General features: G+C 36.0%; 2 protein-coding genes across 2 annotated transcripts; both read left to right on the top strand.

The window, feature by feature from the left end:
• The first annotated feature begins 6,277 nt into the window (after positions 1-6,277).
• Positions 6,278-7,482, top strand: LOC120176749. Its single transcript, XM_039183099.1, has 2 exons — positions 6,278-6,795; positions 6,909-7,482. Exons 1-2 carry the CDS (start codon positions 6,278-6,280, stop codon positions 7,480-7,482), a joined length of 1,092 nt encoding a protein of 363 aa, XP_039039030.1.
• A 1,239-nt stretch (positions 7,483-8,721) lies between these two features.
• LOC120176748 lies at positions 8,722-10,311 on the top strand. Its single transcript, XM_039183098.1, has one exon. The coding sequence runs from the start codon at positions 8,722-8,724 to the stop codon at positions 10,309-10,311; it is 1,590 nt and encodes a 529-aa protein (XP_039039029.1).
• The last annotated feature ends 12,951 nt before the right edge of the window (positions 10,312-23,262 follow it).

The following is a 23,262-nucleotide window of genomic DNA, read 5'->3' as shown; positions in this document are numbered from 1 at the left end:
TGCATATATGACAATGGAATCTAAGTGCTTGTGGTCTTGTGTCAAGGAGCTAAAAGTTCAACTGTGTTGGTTGTGGAAACTTGTGACTTCCCACAACATTTTTTGTTGTAGGTATGAGACACGTATCCTCCACTTACAGTCGACATTGTTGTTAATACATCTGAAAAAAATATGTATTCTGGTCAGACTCCACAATAGTGAACTCCATATGAGTTTTGATACAAAACTCCTTCACAGCTAGTTGCACATCATTCTTACTCCCAAACTGTGACCTAACTCTAAACTTCGTCGATCCTTCATCTGAGGTTCCCCAGTGGGTTGCGTTTATATATGGCATATCAGGAATATCATGATTCCTCATGGCATCATAGTTTATCTCATGCATTGTAACTGCATGACGATATTGTGGCATCTACTGTTACGAACTTTTTAGTTGCATGGTTGTTGGTGGATGTGCCCAAACTGTTTGAACATTTTGCATTGCTTGGCCACGAGAAACGGCTGCCTCCCAGACATCACCCTCTATATCAAAGGCTTATCCCTCTAAAGAAGCCTCAACAATATTAGATACATCGACTATTGATTTTTTTAACTCATGCAAAATAATGCACCATTCCAGCTAATTTTCAGTGAAATATGAACACAAATAAAAAAAATAGTGTTTAATTATCACTTCAAATCATAAAAAATGTGTATTTCAACCAGGCCAAATTATTCACTATTTCAACTACTTTTCAGTGTTCAATTAATGTATCGTTTCAACTACTTTTCAGAAGTCATTTATTGAAGCAATAATGCAGTGATTGGCTTTTTCAGAGGTCATTTAATGTATATTTGAAACAAATTTTCAAAAAAATGAAATAATGTTGCATTTGTCGACATCGTTTTTCGCCCGGTTGAAAAAACAATCGATACAAACTTAGGAGTTTTCTTTTTGAAAATAATTTTGAAATATGAGGAGTCGCCACCATTCATTTAAGGTGCAATTGAGACACCATAAAAATCGGGTGATTTTAATGAAACATTTTATTTTATCAAAGTACTAAGTTTTAGGGTCTGCGAAATATCCAGAAATCTGGTTCGGGAGTCAATTACGCCTGGGGAAGGATTAGCACCCCATAAGTGCCCAAAAATTGATACCTAGTTGATTACCCTATATTTAAAATTGGAAATTTTGAGTTCAATCTTTATTTAATTTGAAAATAATTACAGATGCAAAAAGTTGAAAAGGGTAGTCGTTTATTGAGGACAATAGCATTTGCCCTTAGCATGAATGCGGGAGATCAGCTATTGTGCCTAATAACCGGACATTGTCTTAATTTTAGAAAATCATGATGAAGTTTTTGAAAAGAATGTCGACGTATTTCGAGAATCACCAATATTCACCCCCTGAGCATACTTGCGGGAGATTAATTCCCTAATAAGTGAACATTGCCTTAGGTTTAAAAATAAAATGCAATCAAATAAAATTTTATTTATCCTAATTAAGTTAAGGGTCAATTAAGGCTTTTTCTAGCTTAAAGTGCCAAATTATGAAAATTAAAGAACTTAGAAGCTCAAGCTTAAAAACGTAGGTTCTAATATTAACCCTATTTGATTTTTAAATCAGTTATTGAATCGAATAATTGAGATGGTCTCTTCAGCATTTAGGTGAGGGCCAACTCAAATTATTCCCAAAATTAAAATGACTAGATTGAAATCTAACTAAAATGGAGGCTCTAATAGTAATTTAAATTGATTTTAAGATTCGAATAATTAAATTGGAACCTCGAGCAAAAACGAGGACCAAATTAATAATTCTCCTAATTTAAATATTAAATATGAAATTAGGCCTAAGATGGAGCCTATAATATTAATCTTAATTAATCATGACAAATAAATATCTAATTAAAAAGTTCAAGGACTAACTTTAAAAGTTATAAAGTTTAGGGGCTAAACCTAAAAATGAGTGGACCCTATGAACTAAACAAATAAATGAACAAACGAATTAATATAAATGTTAAAAGGTAAAAGAATTATAAATAAGGAAATAAAGTTAATAAAGAAAAGAAACAAAACATAAAACCTAAAGTTCAAATCACGTAATTAGAAGGAAACTAAAATCAAAATGTGAGAAAAAATTACAATGACGAGAAATGAACTTTTTATGGTAAAAAAGAAATAAAGGAAAAGAAAAGGAATAAATACATTTAAATAAACAAATGAACATAAAAGTAAACAAATGATAAAATGTAATTAACAATCAATGGACATAAAGTTGGGTTAAATTAGAGTTGTAATTTAAAGGAAACATAAGGAAAACATGGATGAGACAAATCATGAATTAAACATGTCTTAAAAGGAAAACAAATTGAAAAAAAAAAATAAGATTAGATAATGCATGGTCAAATCGTATGAAACAAGGAAAACACCAAAAAAGTAAAATAAGAAAGAGAAATAGCAAAATCAATACACTATGTTGCATTTAATAAAATAAAATCAATCAGTGACCTAAATATAAAGATGCGTTTAAATTAGGGGATTAAACAATGAATAACCCAAAAATTACAAAGCATGCAAATAAAAGGGAAAATAATAGTTTGGGTCCCTACAAGTGACCAAAAAAGTAAAAACACGCTTAAAGTAGGGGGACGAAACAATAATTATACCAAAAATTACAAAGCACGAACAGAAATAAGAAAATTATGAAAACGGTCTTTGATAGTGGCTATTTTACAAAAAATAAGGTAAAACTCAGAGGACTACACATAAACTTTCCCTGAAACTTGTTTTATAAATACCACTTAATTATTTTATTTTTCATATGAAACAAAAATAAAAAAAACGAAGAGAGAGCTCTCCCCTCTCTCCTCGGTCGGTAGTAGGCCAATCACCCGAACCCGCTCCGGCTATCGCACACGGCTGCCAAAAAACCCAAAATGACCTAAAAACTTCAAAATCGTAGATTTGCTAGCCTAGGCCCTTTTTAGGGGCTAAAACCATCGAAAACAACTCTAAAAGACCTAAAAAAACCCTTATAGCCTTCGATTTTCCCAACTCCGGCGACCCTCGATGAAGCCCTCCATATACTCAAGGTAACCATATCTAACCCCCTTTATTTTTGTAAACACCATTTTTCAACACCAACACCTACCACCCCATTTTTTCAACACCAACACCCATCATCCCATTTTTTTCAACACCAACCCCATCACCCCTTGTTCCCTGCGAAAATCAAGGCATAATCAACTGAAAAATCATTGTAAAATTGGCTATAAAAGCCAAATGCATGTAATCAAAAAAGGGAGGATTTTCTCTCCGATTTTTCCAGAAAAATACAAGCATTTAAGGGTAATTTTTTATTTTCGTATTCAAATACTAATTTTTTTACTCTATGCTATTACGAGAAAATACTAAAATAATTTAGAATCAGAGAGAAAAGAAATAAAAATCAGATTATTCCAAGGTATTTTGAATATTTTTTTAGTTTTGAATCTAATATTTTTTTGAAGCTTTGTATGTAAAATAAGAAGGAAAAAGAGTGAGTAGATTATTACCTTAGATCGGGACGGTTTGTAGTGGTGGCCATGGTGGTTCATGGCCAACGATCGTTTATTCCACGAAGTAAAAATGAAATAGGAAAAGAGGAAGAAAGTTGAGAGAAATAATAGAGAGAAGAGGAGAGGAAATGAAAAACCTTGCGCATAAATGATTCTGGGGAGAAAAAAGTAAAGTTATTTTGGGTTTTGGGTTAATCACATGTCAAGTCATCCATTTTTAATATGTTTCATGTTTTAGTTTAAGTGTTAGGGTAAATAGCATACTAGGTCATCATAGTTTTAGTGTGTTTTGCATTTAGATCACTAATTTTAGGTTAAATCACTTTATTGGTCCTTTAAGTTTAATGTGATATGTGTCTTTAGTCATTTTAGGGTTAATCGTGCCTTAGGTCCCTTCAAGTTTAGCGTTTTTTGTGTTATGGTCACCATTTTCTTTTACTTTACATGATTTGCGAATTGGCTACTTTGTTTTGTATTATTTTAATTTAGTCCACTATTGTATGTATTATTTGTGTTCGAAATGGGGTACTGATGTTTATGCTATTCTATTTTAGTCCTATATTTATTATTTTATTACGATTCTAGTGCTCATGTTATGTGATTTTCTTGTTTCATGCCATGATATTTATTTTTATTAATGTTTATAATTTTAAAATTATTTTTCACTCATTTTTGTCACTAAGATATTAATGAATATATATGTATATTGTTTATTTGTACCATTAAAGTATGTTTTATGTTTTAGGTATTTATTTACTTATATTATTATATATTACTTTATTATATACATAATATATATGTAGAGCACGATAAATATTATATTTTATATTTTCATTATATTTTAGAATAAATATTATGTCATACGTTTAATATCATATTTAGAAAATATGTATCTATTTATAAAGTAAAACAAAGTTAAAATTAACCTTAATGTGTGTATTTATTTTTTAAATATATCAATGTATCATATTTTATTCTGTTTAAAAATAACCTTAGACTTTTAAATCTTTTAGGTCCGTTATTTTAATTATTTGATATGTTTATTCCCCGAACTATGTTTATACATTTAATATTGACATAATTAAATATGTTAAAGAGAGCCTCCATTTTAGGTTAGATTTCAAACTAGTCTTTAATTTAGGGGATAATTCGAGTTGGCCCTCACGTAAACGCTCGAGGGACCATCTCGGTTATTTGATTTAATAATTTTTTAAAATCAAATAAGATTAATATTAGAACCTGCATCTTTAGGTTTAAGCCCTAGGTTCCTTAATTATCATAATTTGATACCTTAAGTTAGAAAAGGCCTTAATTTATCTTAGATTGATTAGGATTGAATAAGATTTTGTCCGAGTGCATTTTATTTTAAACTTTAAGGCACTGTTCACTTATTAAGGAGTTAATAGTATATCCTCCGAGATCGTGCTCAGGGGGTGACTACTGGTAATTCCCTAATTAAGTTAACATCCTTTTCAAAACCACATCATGCTTTTAAAACGAGGCAATGTTCGGTTATTAGACACAATAGCTGATCTCCCGCATTTACGCTCGGGGGCGAATGCTATCGGTCTCAGTAAACGAATACCCTTTTAAAACTTTGCATTCTTAATGATTTTTAAATTAAATAAAGATCGAATTCAAAATTTCCAATTTTAAATATAGGGTAATCAACTAGGTACCAATTTTTGGGCGCTTGTGGGGGTGCTAATCCTTCCCCACGCGTAACTGACTCATGAACCTGATTTTTGGATTTTCGCAGACCCTAAAACTCGATAATTTATTAAAATAAAATGTTTTATTAAAATCACCCGGTATTTATGGTGTCTCAATCGCACCTTAAATGATTGGTGGCGACTCCTCACATTTCAAAAAATTCTTTTCAAAGAGAAAGAAAACCCCCGAGTCGGTATCGGTCTTTCCCCGCCCGGGCGAAAAACGGTGTCGACAGCTTGGCGACTCCGCTGTGGAATTTTGTTTTTTAAACAAGTTGAGAGTCGAGCCACGAGTTGGTTACCATGTATTTATGATTTTGGAAATTACTAGTTCGATCTTATTTAATTTATGGTTCATTATATTATTTCAAAAAGAAAAAACAGATTTCTCTTCGGTTAATGCTTACACTTCTATGAAATATTTAGGATTGTTGCATATCATAGCTCTAAACCCGAGCTCAAACCAAATTTACATAAGTAGAGAGAAACGACACACCTCATGAGGAGCATTGGGCTTCCTTGTGTGGGTCTGACAAAGTATCTCTGGAAAGCACCCTAAGTTGCCTATCCGGATATCAGTTCTGAGGTACGCTTTTAGTGGTGTAATCCCCTGAGCTGAACCCGATTTACAAGTCTGTAATGGGCTAGAATCGGGGTCAACCTTAGTACGTTGTAAAAATAGCTTGGGAACCTTCGCTAGAACCCAGCCTTATATAGAGAATTTAGTAAGTCTACCCCGCTAGAGCCATGTGGATAGCCTAGGAGAACTAGAACGCATGCGGTTAGGATTATTAATTTTCTTTGTATGCTTTATTTTATTCTCAACTTTAAGTCATATTTAATATTATTATTTTTTTACTAATCATTTCAACTAACTTGATTCTTGTTGTCTTGTTTCTACTAACATTGATTTTCTTTTGTATACTCTTATTGCATTTTTGCATGTATCATTATCATATCACATCATCTCATAAATGGTATTGATTCCCAGATCACCTAGTTATTATAAAAGAGCTTAAGGCAGCAATGTCTTCCGATGGGACTGAGAATGCAATCAGTGTTCATACATGGTCTGAGTCTGGGCAATCACGGTTCGAGGATAGCCTTGTCACTACTGAAGAGTCAGTTTTGCCAGAGAAGGCAATTATCAGAGTCAGGCAAGCACATTGGGATGAATTATCAAGAATTTGGGCCACCTGGGATGATAATGAGAAGACAATGTTCAGGGAAATATACGGAGACATCGCAGAGCTGCTGAGAGTACCAATAGATTCAGTGTTGGTTCAGGCCCTGGTCAAATGTTGGAATCCAGCTTATAGGTGTTTCACTTTCGATAAAGTGGACATGACCCCTACCTTGGAGGAATATACGGCTTTGCTGAACATCCCGAATGTTAGAAAGTATTCCATTTACACCAAGGCAATCCGACCTAAGGGGTTCATTACCAAGATGGTCTCGCTGATGGGAAAGACCAAGGAATGGGTCGAAGAGTACATTCGTGATGAAAGGATCTCCTGGGCTCAGCTGAAGAGTTTGATTTATGAGTAGACTCCATCAAAAAGAAGAAGAGATCACTTCGCGCTTGCAGTATATGGCCTGGTAATTTTCCCCAAGATTGAGGATCACTTTGACATTGCCTTAATCGATTTCGTCGAAGCTATTTCCAGAAAGAATCCCCACCAGCCATCATTGTGGAAACATTCTTGTCACTGAATCAATGTAGACGATTGGGAGAAGGTCAGTTCATTGGATGTACTTCACTATTACTAGTTTGGTGGTGGAGCCACTCCTGGATAGTTGAGAAGGGCTGGGCTCGGAGACATCAATCAAATTTTTTGCCTCTGGTGGATTTCCTTGACAAATGTCAAATCCCGGAGCATCGCAAGAGAAAAGATTGGGTTGAAGCTCTCCGTAACGTGAAGGATACTGAGATTGTGTGGAAGGCTTACTGGTTACCCAAAGAGGATGTACTTTTCAGATGTGGTAACGATAGCTTTGTGATGCTGCACGGATTATGGGGAGCAATCGGGTATACTCCGCTGATTGTACTCAGACAGTTCAGTACCCGACAGTTCGTACCAGCTACCCACGGCTTGAAGGAGGCAGAATTTTCTTTCTCTACTCCAGGTTATCGAGAGCGGATTTCAAAAATCTATACAGCGTGGCAGAAACCCCACTACATGAACTTCAAAATGATAGAGCCTGGATTCACACCAGCCTATGAGGTTTAGAGGTTGCAGAGAATTAATAACAATACACCGAAGCCAAATTTAGAAGATGAGATGACTATGGAGGAGCGATTGAGGAGGCTCCCGACAGAGGCTGAATTGTTAAAAGAGGATATGCGACTAATGAATCTGGGGAGAGAAAAAGAACAGAGAAACTTCTCAGATGAGAAGACAATGTGGGAGCTCGAGCTGATTAAGAAGGATGGAGTGATAAAACAATTTTCCAAAGATAAAAAGAAGGTTCAGGAGAGTCTTGATGCGCTAAATCAAGATTTTCGGGCCTTAGAGAAGAATATGAGAGCCCAGGGTCTACATCATACTGTTAAGACCCTAAAAATAAAACTTGATAGGGTAGAAAGAAGAGCAAGAAGAGGTCAAGAAGAAAAGAAGCGAGCCCTGTAGCACGCTCAAAGACTAAGAGAGCAAAGAGATGAGGCTAACCAAGAATTGACACAGAGGCGGGCACAGATTGAACGGCTCGAAGCACAATTACTTAGTATGGATAAGACTTTTTAGAACCCATACAACAGCGATGTATTCCGTCTTCAAAAAGAAAATGTGATGTTAAAGAAAAGGATGACAGAGTTAGAAGAAGCAAGGTTGATCCACTCATCCACACATGATATAGCCAGACAGGAGAATGAGGCCTTAAAAGCTAAGATCGTTGAGCTAGAAGTTGCAGTACAAAAAGGCCATCAACGAATCCAACAATTAGAAGAAAGCCGACCATTGACTAATTCAGAGCTTGGAATCGCGCTATGGCAGGCTCACGACACCATTCAGAATCAACATGAAACAATGGGGAGAGCAGTGAATCAGGCCCGCAGTGTTGCTCGTCAAGTCTACGAGATATCTGAAGAAGCGGCAGCCCTCAGAGTTTTTGTTATCCCAAATTTAGAGGAAGAGCGACGCATCCTGGGATTGATAATAGAGCTCGAGAGATTAGGCGATAGGGCAAGATTCTACGTTTAATTTCAATGAGGATGTATTCTCTTTGCCTAAAGTGCTTAGACTTTGTGTGTTGTTGAGTACTTTTTGTATGAACTAAGTTATTTCGGAATCAATATCGGGTTGCATTTGCATTTGCATTTTCTTACGTTTTTCTAAATGTTTGAAATCTTGATAATCGCATTATAACAATTCATTCATTAAATTCATCGAATAATAAAATATAATTTCCAATTATTTGTAGTTATCCTGGCATTCACCTCACACCCATACGGTACCCGTAAAACTAAGAAAATGGAGGTGAAATTAGCTCAAATTGAACAAGAACACAAACAAGCTCAAGCAGAGATGAGAGAAAGATTAAGCAAAATGGAAGCAGAGATGGAAAGCTCACAAGACGGTTTGCTACAAAAGATCGAAGAAATGTTTAAGAAGCACGCTACAAGTGGAAAAGCTATTGTTTACCAACCAAAATCATCTGATCAGGATCTCTTGCATCCTCCAGGGTTTGAACCTATGGCATGGCATCCTGTCGGGTTTACATCTGGCCCCCAGCACCCACCAGGGTTTACACCCGACCCTTCGCATCCTCCCGGTTTCACCCCAGTGCACATTTCATTTAGATCGCCAGCTGTGCAAGAGGCTCACCCAGGAGTCTATATAGCGAATCAGCAAAATCATAATGAGCTCGCATTTCAAACCGATTACCCATCGGCTACTAGGGCAAGACCCATTGAATCAGGTGTAGAAGAGTTACCACCTGATTTTCAGGAAGTCTCGGAAAAAGGAAGGGTTAACAGTGATATAACCCAGCAGTTGAAAAGCCTAGAGGAAAGAATGAGATCAGTAGAAGTTGAGCCATTCTATGGAATGGATGCTAGAGAGCTAAGTTTGGTGCCTGACCTGATTCTACCCCCGAAGTTCAAAGCACCAGACTTTGAAAAGTATGATGGAACTACTTGCCCATCAGCTCACCTCGTCATGTTCTGCAGAAGAATGGCAGGGTATACTGAAAATGAGAAACTACTGATACATTGTTTCCAGGACAGCCTAACAGGATCAAAAATTAAATGGTACAATCAATTGACTAGATCTCAGATCAAGTCATGGAGAGACTTGGCTCGAGCATTTTATGAACAGTATCGTCACGTCACCGAACTAGTGCCTGACAGATGGACATTGCAGAACATGGAAAAGCGACATAATGAAACTTTCAGGCAGTACGCCCAAAGGTGGCGTGATGTTGCCTCACAAGTACAACCACCGTTGCTGGAAAAGGAGGCTACGGTTATCTTTGTACATACTCTAAAGGCTCCATATTTGGGGCATATGTTGGGAAATGCTACAAAGAATTTTGCTGACTTGGTTCTTTCTGGAGAATTAATCGAAAATGCCATTAAAAGTGGCAAGATTGAAGGAGGTGATGGGTCGAAGAAGCCCTATTTCAAGAAAAAAGACAATGAAGTGAGCCAGACGAATACTTATAAAAAGAACTACGCAACCAGCGTCACGATTTCACAGCCTAAGACGGAGAATACCAACACCCATGAAAATAGAGGGCAGAGAAGGGAGAATACAAGACCAACTTTCTCACCAGTGCCAGTACCATATTCAGAAATCTACGCCTCGCTCTTGAAGGCAGATTTAATACGCCCTTACAAATTGACTCCGATGCAGCCACCTTACCCTCACTGGTATAATGCCAATGCTCACTGTGAATACCACGCAGGGATTGTTGGGCATGATATCGAGAACTTCCCAAAATTTAAGAAGGTTATACAAAACCTTATCAACGCTGGAGATTTGGAATTCAAAACACCAGCTGTAAATACTCACCCTATGCCCAATCATGGGGGGCAAGGAATCAACATGGTCGAAGAATGAGAGATCAGGACGACCAAGAGAAAGGTGTCAGAAGTCAAATCTCCCCTCTGTTGGGTGTTCAGGCAGCTGTGTACATCGGGAATGATTAAGGGAAGTCCCGAATCAAGGTCATTGGAACAAGAAACATACTGTGAACATCACCAAACTAAGGACCATGATATCCAGAATTGTCCTGAATTTCGAGAATTGCTTCAGAAAATTATGGATAGTGGAGAAGTGGAATTTTTCAGTAAGGAAGAGAAACCACGAGAAATAGATATCTGTATAATGGATGGCTCGGGCAGAATGACGGGGACGAGAAAACCGATAGTCATCACAGTTAATCCGGGACAAGAGAGATCATCGTCAACAACTCCAAGGGTGGTGATTACAACTCCGTCCCCCTTCCCATTCAAGGATACCCGACAGGTTCCTTGGAGTTATACATCCAATGTATCAATACCAGAGGGGTCCAAGATATCTGAAAGAACAAATGAGGAAAATAAATCAAGCTCAGAAGAAGTAGGTGAGGTGAGACATTTCACACGAAGCGGAAGATGCTACTCACCAGAAATGTCCCTCGAGATAGACAAAGGAAAAGCTAAAGCCAAAGCCGTCGTAATGCCAAAAATTTTCAATGAAGAACCTCCACCGATCATTAACGAGCCTATGACTGAAGCTCAAGGTCATGAGTTTTTGAGGTTTCTTAAGCACAGTGAATACAATATAGTGGAGCAGCTTCACAAACAGCAGGCAAAACTCTCAATCTTGGATCTTTTGATCAATTCTGAAGTACATCGGAACGCCTTGCTAAAAGTGCTCAACCAAACGTTTGTTCTTGAGGATATCTCGACGAATAAATTGGATCGAATTGTGGGTCACATAGCTGCTGACAATATATTACTTTCACTGATGATGAGATCTCGGAATGAGGGATGGGATCCATTAAGGCTTTAAACATCACTGTGCACTGCCACAGTCATGTCCTGCCAGGGGTTCTTATAGATAATGGGTCGGCACTGAATGTAATGCCCTTAGCTACACTACAAAGGATGCCCATTGATAGCTCACATATGAGAGCGTATCATAACATCGTCAGGGCATTCGATGGAACCCAGAAGGACATGATGGGAAAGCTGGAAATACCCTTAATGATTGGGCCTGCTATTTACAATGTTGATTTTGTGATAATGGATATCCACCCGACATACAATTGTTTGTTAGGGAGACCTTGGATCCATGCGGCAGGGGCAGTTCCTTCATCCATGCATCAAAAGTTGAAGTTCGTAATTGATGGAAGATTGGTCAGCATTGGGGCTGAACAAGAAATCATAGCTTCTGTAACGTCTGAGACCCCGTATATCGACATAAATGAGGACGCCTTGGAGTGCTCATTCAGGGCTTTGGAATTCATCAATGCAGCCTATGTGGCTGAAGGTAGTAGAATTCCACGACCCGCACTGTCGAATTGTACTAAGATGACAGTGAGACAAACCCTAGGAAGAGGAGCAATGATCGGTAAAGGACTGGGAAAGAGCTGCAGGGGCAGGTACGACCCATAACTGTTGAGTTGAAGAAGGACCGTTTCGGGCTCGGATTTAAGCCCACCTTCCAGTAGCGGGGTCAAGAAATAAAGAAAAAGAATGAGGCGAGAAAGGCCAGACTGAGAGGAGAGGATGTCTCGGGAGAATGCATGTCATTTCCTCCCCTGAAGAGCTCTTTCAAATTTGGAGGAGTGTATAACGTAGAACAACAGCTGACTAGCGCCATCGAAACTGAGATGATGGGCGAAGCTCTGAAAGGACTGTCAATCAATATGATTTCTGGGGGCAACCAACCCGGGAAGTTTCTAGCTGGAATTCGTCCGTGCTTACTTGGTGAAAAGCTCGACAATTGGACAGCCGAGGACCTCCCCAAAGTTTTTAGGGTCAATCCAAAGTAATGCCCCAGAATAATTTGTATTAGCATCTAAAAAATATCTGTTGGACTTTTTGTAAAACTTCACGCTTATCCCATCAATCAATAAAAAGATATTTTCCTCAAATAACAATCATTTTCATTCTTCACATTATTTCATAATGTTCTTCATATCATATTATTTATTCTTCAAATCTCCAAATTCTTCATTTTTCATTACATCATATTCTTTATTTCTTTACTCTCCAATATATCCGAGTCAAATTTCATGCAGATGTCACAATAATACTAGCATAATTGTTCCTGAGGCAAGTTGCAAGACAAATTTCGAGCGACCACCATGTTTGGAAGAAGTCAATGAATGTGAAGATGAAGAAGACTGTGAAGTCCCTAGTGAGCTATTAAGATTGGTGGAAAGAGATGAGAAACAGATCCTACCCCACAAGGAAGAAGTAGAACTTGTAAACTTGGGGACCGTGGAGGTACAGAGAGAAATAAAGATTGGCGCTACTCTATCCGCAGAAATAAAGCTAGAGTTGATAAGTTTGCTCCAGGAGTACAAAGACGTCTTTGCTTGGTCATATCAAGATATGCCAGGGCTAAGTACTGATATAGTAGTCCACACGTTGCCCATCAAGCCAGAATGCAAACCCGTCCAACAAAAACTCAGAAGGATGAAACCAGAGATGCTATTAAAGATATGCAGGTTTTCTTCAAGAGGCAAAATATCCTGAGTGGGTAGCCAATATAGTACCGGTACCTAAGAAGGATGGGAAGGTCCGCATGTGTATAGATTATCGAGACCTTAACAAGGCTAGCCCAAAGGACAATTTTCCCTTACCTCATATAGACACCCTGGTGGATAACACTGCGGGGCATTCATGGTTTTCCTTCATGGATGGCTTCTCAGGGTACAATCAGATTAAAATGAACCTTGAAGACATGGAGAAGACGACGTTTATAACCATGTGGGGAACTTTGTGCTATAAAGTAATGCCATTCGGGTTGAAGAATGCTGGGGCAACCTATCAAAAAACCATGGTGACTCTCTTCCATGACATGATGCACAAGGAGATAGAAGTATACGTGGATGACATGATTGCCAAGTCCATAACAGAAGAAGAGCATGTACAAAATTTGAGAAAGTTATTCCAACGATTAAAGAAGTACCAATTAAAGCTCAATCCAACAAAATGCACATTCGGAGTAAAATCTGGAAAATTATTGGGTTTTGTGGTAAGCCAGAAAGGAATCGAGATTGATCTGGATAAGGTTAAGGCAATGCATGACCTTCCCGCACCACGCACACAGAAAGAAGTTCGAGGGTTTCTAGGAAGGTTAAATTATATATCGCGATTCATTTCTCATCTTACTGATAAATGTGATCTGGTATTTAAATTGCTCAAAAAGAATAATCCTGAGGTATGGAATGATGAATGCCAGGAGGCTTTGGAAGTCATCAAAAGGTACCTGTCCAATGCCCCCATATTGGTATCGCCAGTACCCGGTAGACCATTAATTCTCTACTTAGCAGTTTTCGAGAATTCAATGGGTTGTGTACTAGGGTAACATGATGAATCAGGAAGAAAAGAAAAAGCCATTTATTACTTGAGTAAGAAGTTTACTGATTGTGAGACTCGATACTCACCGATTCAAAAGTTGTGTGGTGCCTTAGTTTGGGCTACTCGAAGACTCAGACAGTACATGTTATACCATACTACATGGTTAATATCGAAAATAGATCCGTTGAAATTTTTTATGGAGTCCCCTGCTTTGACTGGCAGATTGGCTAGATGACAGATATTGTTATCTGAGTTTGATATTGTCTATGTGAGTCAAAAGGCAATAAAAGGGAGCGTTATAGCCGACTTTCTTGCAAGTCGTGCCTCGGAGGATTATGAGTCTTTGAACTTCAATTTCCCAGATGAAGATTTAATGTGCGTTTATGCCGAGGAGGAGAGCTCCGAAGGCAACAAATCTTGGACTTTGTACTTTGATTGTGCTTCTAACACTTTAGGAAATGGAATTGGGGCAGTGTTGATTTCCCCAGAGGAGATTTATTATCCTCTCATAAGAAGATTAGATTTTGTTTGCACCAATAACATGGCCGAATACGAAGCTTGCATTATGGGGTTAAAAGCAGCCATTGAAAGAAAGATCAAAACACTCAAAGTATACGGAGATTCCTCGCTAGTGGTGTACCACCTAAGGGGAGAATGGGAGACGAAAGACTCAAAGCTAGTCGAATACAGAAATTTAATCCTCGAATTACTAAAAGAATTTGAGGATGTCACGTTCAGATATCTCCCCCGAGAGGACAATCAAATGGCAGATGCTTTAGCTACCTTAGCAGTAATGTTTAAAGCTAATAAAAGAACAGACATGATGCACATAACAATGCAAGTATACGAGACCCCATCCTACTGTTATCACTTAGAAGAAGAAATAAATGGTCATCCATGGTACCATGATATCCTACAATATATGAGATACCAGACTTATCCCCCCGGTGCATCTGAAATTGACAAGAAAACCATCAGAAGAATGGCAACTAGGTACTTCCTTGATGGGGAAATCTTGTATAGAAGGGGCAGTGACCAAGTTTTACTGAGATGTGTAAATGCCAAAGAAGCAAAGAATGTGATGGAAGAAGTACATGGAGGAACGTGTGGAACGCATACGAATGGATTGTCCATGGCCAGAAAAATTATGAGATATGGATACTATTGGGCCGCAATGCATACGGATTGTGTCAATTACGTGAGAAGATGCCATAAATGCCAGATATATGTGGATAAAATCCAAGCACCGCCTTCACCTTTGCACGTTATGAGCTCACCCTGGCCGTTCTCTATGTGGGGTATGGACGTCATTGGGGCAATCACACCAAAAGCTTCAAATGGGCATCGATTCATTTTAGTAGCAATTGATTACTTCACAAAATGGGTAGAGGCTGCTTTCTATTCCAGTGTCATGAGATCTACAGTTTGTAGATTCATAAAGAGGGAAATAATATGTCGATATGGATTTCTAGAAAGAATCATCACAGACGATGCTACTAATTTAAAAAACAAGATGATGGATGAACTTTGTTCGCAGTTCAAGATAAAGCATGCCAACTCTGTTACTTATCGGCCGAAAATGAATGGGGCGGTAGAGGCAGCAAACGAGAATATCAAAAGGATCATTACGAAGACTACATAAACTTACAGAGATTGGCACGAAAAATTACCTTTTGCCCTTTATGGGTATAGAACGACCGTACGAACATCGACAGGGGTAACACCTTTCTCTTTGGTATATGGAACAGAGGCAGTCGTACCTATTGAGGTTGAAATTCCATCACTTCAAGTCTTGAAAGAAGTGGAGTTGGATGAAGCAGAATGGATCCAGTCTCGCCTTGATCAACTGAATCTTATTGAAGAGAAAAGGTTGAATGCTATATGTCATGGTCAAATGTATCAAAAGAGGATGATGAGAGCCCACAACAAGAAGGTACGCCCAAGAGAGTTCAAAGAGGGAGATCTAGTATTGAAAAAGATTTTGCCTATCCAGAAGGATTTCCGCGGAAAATGGATGCCTAATTGGGAGGGACCCTATGTTGTCAAAATGACCTTCTCTGAGGGAGCAATAATTTTGGCGGAGATGGATGGAAGGGTACTGAAAAACCCTATAAATTCAGACTTTGTCAAGAAATATTACGCCTGAAAAGAAAAAGAAAAAAGAAAAAGAAAAAAGAAAATGATAGGTTCGAGGTGAAAACCCGTAAAGGGCACTTTGAAACCAAAGGAGGATTTGAGTCGAAAACCCGAAAAGGGCGGCTCAAATAGATTTTGATATGAAGGCATCTGACAAGTAAACCCCTTGAGATAGTAGTAGTTCATGAAGGACTTCACAAAGGACCACCTCGGGGTATCAAATCAAATGGTACAGGAACAATGGTGCTAGAATTCATTAGGATATATGCTAATTTGTTTCCAGAGTTTTTTTTTTTCCGATTTCCATGACTCAGTATAAAACTTCTCTTTTGTCAATAAATTTCATGAGTGTTATTTCAATCTTCAACTCATTATTTATGTGTGCCACAAGTAACTGAGCATAATACAAATTCCAGAAATTTCTCGGTATTACTTTTAATTGACCTGTAAAATAATGGGAATCCAAGGTCGTCTATTTGGGTCGATATTTGCACTAATTAAAGCAAAGGATTGATGAAAGGGAGAAACAAGAAATGACAGCAACCCAAAAAATACAGAGTCGTCAAAGACATGGATTCGACATGGATAAAATGGGAAAACAAAGGCTTACGAAACCTTAAAACCCCAAAGAACACATAATGAATACTCATGCATTCATTGAATAAGAGCATATGCATACATTTACATAAAGTTTTGAAAACATGACAGGAATTAAGAGAATCAATGAAAGATTTATTTCACAACTTACGTAGAGAATCAGTCCATATCTTTCATGGACCGCTGTTAATTCAAAAACCTTGAAGAGAAGATAAATATTTTCAGTAAAGAATTCGTAATGAAGAGATTGTTCAACTTTTAGCTCGATTCTATCACAGAAGGAGGTAGATCAGCATCGACATCTCATTCGATTCTATCACAGAATGAGGTGGATTGACATTTTTATCTTCGCTCAAATCCATCGCAGTAGGAGTTGGATCAGCGTCAACTTTTTGCTTGATTCTATCACAGAAGGAGGTAGATCAGCATCGATATCTCGTTCGATTCCATCACAAAATGAGGTGGATCGACATTTTTATCTTCGCTCAAATCCATCGCAGAAGGAGTTGGATCAGCGTCAACTTTTTGCTTGATTCTATCACAGAAGGAGGTAGACCGGCATCAACATCTCATTCGATTCCATCATAAAAGGAGGTGGATCGACATTTTTATTTCGCTCAAATCCATCGCAGAAGGAGTTGGATCAGCGTCAACTTTTTGCTCGATTCTATCACAGAAGGAGGTAGATCAGCATCGACATCTCGTTCGATTCCATCATAAAAGGAGGTGGATCGACATTTTTATCTTCGCTCAAATCCATCGCAGAAGGAGTTGAATCAGCGTCAACTTTTTGCTTGATTCTATCACAGAAGGAGGTAGACCGGCATCGATATCTCGTTCGATTCCATCACAAAAGGAGGTGGATCGACATTTTTATCTTCGCTCAAATCCATCGCAGAAGGAGTTGGATCAGCGTCAACTTTTTGTTTGATTCTATCACAGAAGGAGGTAGACCGACATCGATATCTCGTTCGATTCCATCACAAAAGGAAGTGGGTCGACATTTTTTATCTTCGCTCAAATCCATCGCAGAAGGAGTTGGATCATCGTCAACTTTTTTCTCGATTCTATCACAGAAGGAGAAGGAGTTGGATCAGAGTCAACTTTTTGCTCGATTCTATCACAGAAGGAGAAGGAGTTGGATCAGCGTCAACTTTTTGCTCGATTCCATCACAAAAGGAGTTGGATCGATAATTTAATTCATTACAAAAGACAGTGGATTGACATCCCCAACAAAAAAAAGTTCCTAATGAAAAGAACTTTTCACTCGAAAAACATTGCTTAAGCCAAAAAATGGTGCTTTATATCTTTGCTCTATTCCCGTTCCACATCAATGAGCAAAGAGGGACAGCTGTAAACACCATTTTTCAACACCAACACCTACCACCCCATTTTTTCAACACCAACACCCATCATCCCATTTTTTTCAACACCAACCCCATCACCCCTTGTTCCCTGCGAAAATCAAGGCATAATCAACTGAAAAATCATTGTAAAATTGGCTATAAAAGCCAAATACATGTAATCAAAAAAGGGAGGATTTTCTCTCCGATTTTTCCAGAAAAATACAAGCATTTAAGGGTAATTTTTTATTTTCGTATTCAAATACTAATTTTTTTACTCTATGCTGTTACGAGAAAATACTAAAATAATTTAGAATCAGAGAGAAAAGAAATAAAAATTAGATTATTCCAAGGTATTTTGAATATTTTTTTAGTTTTGAATCTAATATTTTTTTTGAAGCTTTATATGTAAAATAAGAAAGAAAAAGAGTGAGTAGATTATTACCTTAGATCGGGACGGTTCGCAGTGGTGGCCATGGTGGTTCATGGCCAACGATCGTTTATTCCACGAAGTAAAAATGAAATAGGAAAAGAGGAAGAAAGTTGAGAGAAATAATAGAGAGAAGAGGAGAGGAAATGAAAAACCTTGCGCATAAATGATTATGGGGAGAAAAAAAGTAAAGTTATTTTGGGTTTTGGGTTAATCACATGTCAAGTCATCCATTTTTAATATGTTTCATGTTTTAGTTTAAGTGTTAGGGTAAATAGCATACTAGGTCATCATAGTTTTAGTGTGTTTTGCATTTAGATCACTAATTTTAGGTTAAATCACTTTATTGGTCCTTTAAGTTTAATGTGATATGCGTCTTTAGTCATTTTAGGGTTAATCGTGCCTTAGGTCCCTTCAAGTTTAGCGTTTTTTGTGTTATGGTCACCATTTTCTTTTACTTTACATGATTTGCGAATTGGCTACTTTGTTTTGTATTATTTTAATTTAGTCCACTATTGTATGTATTATTTGTGTTCGAAATGGGGTACTGATGTTTATGCTATTCTATTTTAGTCCAATATTTATTATTTTATTACGATTCTAGTGCTCATGTTATGTGATTTTCTTGTTTCATGACATGATATTTATTTTTATTAATGTTTATAATTTTAAAATTATTTTTCACTCATTTTTGTCACTAAGATATTAATGAATATATATGTATATTGTTTATTTGTACCATTAAAGTATGTTTTATGTTTTAGGTATTTATTTTACTTATATTATTATATATTACTTTATTATATACATAATATTATATGTAGAGCACGATAAATATTATATTTTATATTTTCATTATATTTTAGAATAAATATTATGTCATACGTTTAATATCATATTTAGGAAATATGTATCTATTTATAAAGTAAAACAAAGTTAAAATTAACCTTAATGTGTGTATTTATTTTTTAAATATATCAATGTATCATATTTTATTCTGTTTAAAAATAACCTTAGACTTTTAAATCTTTTAGGTCCGTTATTTTAATTCTTTGACATGTTTATTCCCCGAACTATGTTTATACATTTAATATTGATATAATTAAATATGTTAAATAGAGCCTCCATTTTAGGTTAGATTTCAAACTAGTCTTTAATTTAGGGGATAATTCGAGTTGGCCCTCGCGTAAACGCTCGAGGGACCATCTCGGTTATTTGATTTAATAATTTTTTAAAATCAAATAGGATTCATATTAGAACCTACATCTTTAGGTTTAAGCCCTAGGTTCCTTAATTATCATAATTTGATACCTTAAGTTATAAAAGGCCTTAATTTATCTTAGATTGATTAGGATTGAATAAGATTTTGTTCGAGTGTATTTTATTTTAAACTTTAAGGCGTTGTTCACTTATTAAGGAGTTAATAGTATATCCTCCGCGATCGTGCTCAGGGGGTGACTACTGGTAATTCCCTAATTAAGTTAACATCCTTTTCAAAACCACATCATGTTTTTAAAACGAGGAAATATTCGGTTATTAGACACAATAGCTGATCTCCCGCATTTACGCTCGGGGGCGAATGCTATCAGTCTCAGTAAACGAATACCCTTTTAAAACTTTGCATTCTTAATGATTTTTAAATTAAATAAAGATCGAATTCAAAATTTCCAATTTTAAATATAGGGTAATCGACTAGGTACCAATTTTTGGGCGCTTGTGGGGGTGTTAATCCTTCCCCACGCGTAACTGACTCCTGAACCTGATTTTTGGATTTTCACAGACCCTAAAACTCGATAATTTATTAAAATAAAATGTTTTATTAGAATCACCCGGTATTTATGGTGTCCCAATCGCACCTTAAATGATTGGTGGCGACTCCTCACATTTCAAAAAATTCTTTTCAAAGAGAAAACCCCCGAGTCGGTATCGGTCTTTCCCCGCCCGGGCAAAAAACGGTGTCGACAATTTTTAGTATTTATTACTGTGAAAAATGACTAGTTGTTATGGTTATTCGACTAAAAAAACATTATATTTGTCATTCAAAATCTAAAATATTTTCTACATGTTATTACCTTTTTTTTCAAACTTAAACTTAAATGTTGGTATATTTCAGAAAAAAAAAATTGAAAAAGAGTTTTTTTGTTTTATTGTGATTCATAACCGAAAGCAGTAAAAACACAAAAAAGAAAGAAAAACTATTCAAAACTGAAAAAACAAAAAAGTAATAACCTTGGAACTTCGATATTATTGCTACGAAAAAAGTTACAACAGAGTTTTTTTTACCCCCCCTTACAGTGATTTTTGTTTGGGGTTTTATACCTGTTTACAGAGAAAATAATCCAATGATAACTTGTTTGCTTGTTTTTTCTGATGCAGTGGCGTGGAGTGTTGGTGGAAGTGGCATGCGTGGAGCCTTCCTTTGTCATTGGGTCAAGAAATGGTTGCCACCGGTTGGGGGGAATTGGGTGGCTACCCTAGGCTAGGGTTAGACCTGGGTCGGGTCTAGTTTTGGTCCTCGGGTTGAGTCTGGTTTGGGGTTGGTTCGGGTGTTATGTTTGGGTTGGGCTTTGGTTTAGACTTTGATTGAAAAATGGTGATCATAGCATTATATCTTCTACAAATTTTCAGTGATATATCAATTAAAATAAGAAAACGTGTTTTAACTCAAACAAAATAATGCACCCTTTAAAATATTTTTCAGTGAAATATGAACTCAAATCAGAAAACTTTTTAGAGGACATTTACTACATCAATAATGCATTTTTTCAGAGGTCATTTAATTCATAATTTAAACAAAATTTCAGAAAACGGGTGAAATAGTGGTGTCTTATCATCTTCAACAACTTTTCAGTAATGTATCAACTCAAATCAGAAAACTTTTTTGTGGTGCATTTATCACGTCATATCAGAAAAACGTGTATTTCACATAGGCCAAATAATTATCCGTTTCACCAAATTTTCAGTGCTCATTTAATCATCTTCAGCAACTATTAATATGTGTGAGTTGAAAGTCATTTTACTCTGATATTGAAGCAAAAAAAAAACTAAAACACCTTCAATCTTTCACTTCTAAAGCTTGAGTTTTTCTTTTCAAACATGTAAACTATTTGCGCAACTATTTTTCAAGATTGCAAATCTAAACGAGTTGAAGTTCAGTATTAAAACAAGAGTTCTACTCGAAAGTAGTAGAAAAGTATATTCCTTATATTATAAATTTCAAGTATCGTGCATGAGGTTTCATCTAAGCGATGATGTAGACCTTGTTGTCATGATTGAGACGTATTTCTATCACTCTTTGTTTAATGTCGATTTTTTTGTAGAGTTCGATGATCTCGACCTTGCTGTACCATTAAGATGTTGCTTCCAGCTCAACAGGAAAAAGAATGGAGAATTGAATAACTTAATAGTACTTTTGACGAGTCTACTGATTACGAAAATTAAAACTTCTTAATCAATATTGCTATGTTAATGATTTTATTTAATGTTTATGGTGTTCATAAGGTTAATCCTATTTACGTCATTATGCTAATGAATTAAGTTTGTAGTTTTTGTTTCTTCATAATGTGCATTAAGAATGTCTAATCTAATGTTCATAGTTTGTTGTTCTTTTCAACATAATCTATCATATTTTAGAGAAAGTAAAAAACTAAAGTAACTCGTCACTTTGAGATGGCGAGTTTATTCAAAGTAAATCGTTACCTCGAGGGGACGAGTTAATTTAGTTTTTTAATTAAATTCGCATAATAATCTAAAAAATAATATTTTTTAATGGAACTTGTCACAGTGACGAGAACATAATAGTGGGATTTCTTTTTGTTACCAACTTGACCAAGATGAAATAAGTCTAATTGGAAGAATGTGTATGAAAATTATATGTTTAACAAAGTTTATTTATGTTTCTATAATTTATTAGTAAAATATTCAATTTATTGTTTAAAGTAATGGAATATGCTTTTGTTTTATGGGTCTATTTTTTAAATTTTTGTTTAGTGTTCCGAAAATTTTTGAGATGACTCAATAACAAGGATGGACCGTAGAGGCGGGTGAGAGCTGTTGCTCCATAAAACTTTTAAATTCATATATATTACAGTTTTTTTATTTTCTATTAAAATTTTATTTTCGTTATTTTTTTAAAAAATTATAAGTTCACTCTCTTAACATAAAATTATTCCTACTCACTAACCTCATGTCTTATATATATATATAATTTATTTGATAAACTGATATTTGGAGATTTATAATTTCGTTATCAGACTTTAAAAAATATATCTCATATTTACATGTATTAATATTTATAGTTTTGATTTAAAGAGGTTTGTGTCACTCTTTTGATTTGATCACCTAAACTTTGACTTGTAAGTAGTAACCAGTGGTTCATGTTTGAAGTTTGACAAATTAATTATTATTTTTTAAGAAAAGTCATCTGCCAACTTTTTTTTCTCTCTTTTCATTTTTTCTTCAGTGTCAAAGCTGATGACATCGCAAAGGGGAATTGGTATATCTCACCCCCAAAAATGAGGAGGACAGAGTTATTCAATTGGAAACAAGGTTTACTTTTGACAAATTGTCTTGTTTGTTCTTGATTAACGTCAAATGATGCATGTTCACTCTATAAGTCACTTTGCCAGAACTTTGACATATGATTAGAAGGATTTTGATTTCAAATTATCTTAAAACACAAAATATTTTCATAGTTGAACTAGACCTTATATTGTATTTGAAAATAAAGATTAATTTATTAACTCATATTGAATATTAATAATAATTTAATTTAAAAAATAATATATTATTTTTTGATTTATTCTTTTAATCAAATTGTAAGTCAAACTGAAATACTTTCTACTTAGTGTCCTAATTGGCAATTGCCTCATTGAAATCCACAACACGGTAAATCTTAATACACTAATACAACTTGAAAAAAAAAATCAAATAGAAAAAATTGGAAATAGAGCAACTAGTATATCAAAATCTGTACTAGCAATCGTAG

The sequence above is a fragment of the Hibiscus syriacus genome, unplaced genomic scaffold, assembly GCF_006381635.1.
Source record: "Hibiscus syriacus cultivar Baekdansim isolate YM2019G1 unplaced genomic scaffold, ASM638163v2 tig00112253_pilon, whole genome shotgun sequence".
NCBI lineage: Eukaryota > Viridiplantae > Streptophyta > Magnoliopsida > Malvales > Malvaceae > Hibiscus > Hibiscus syriacus.
This window is presented reverse-complemented; position numbering and strand designations above follow the sequence as displayed.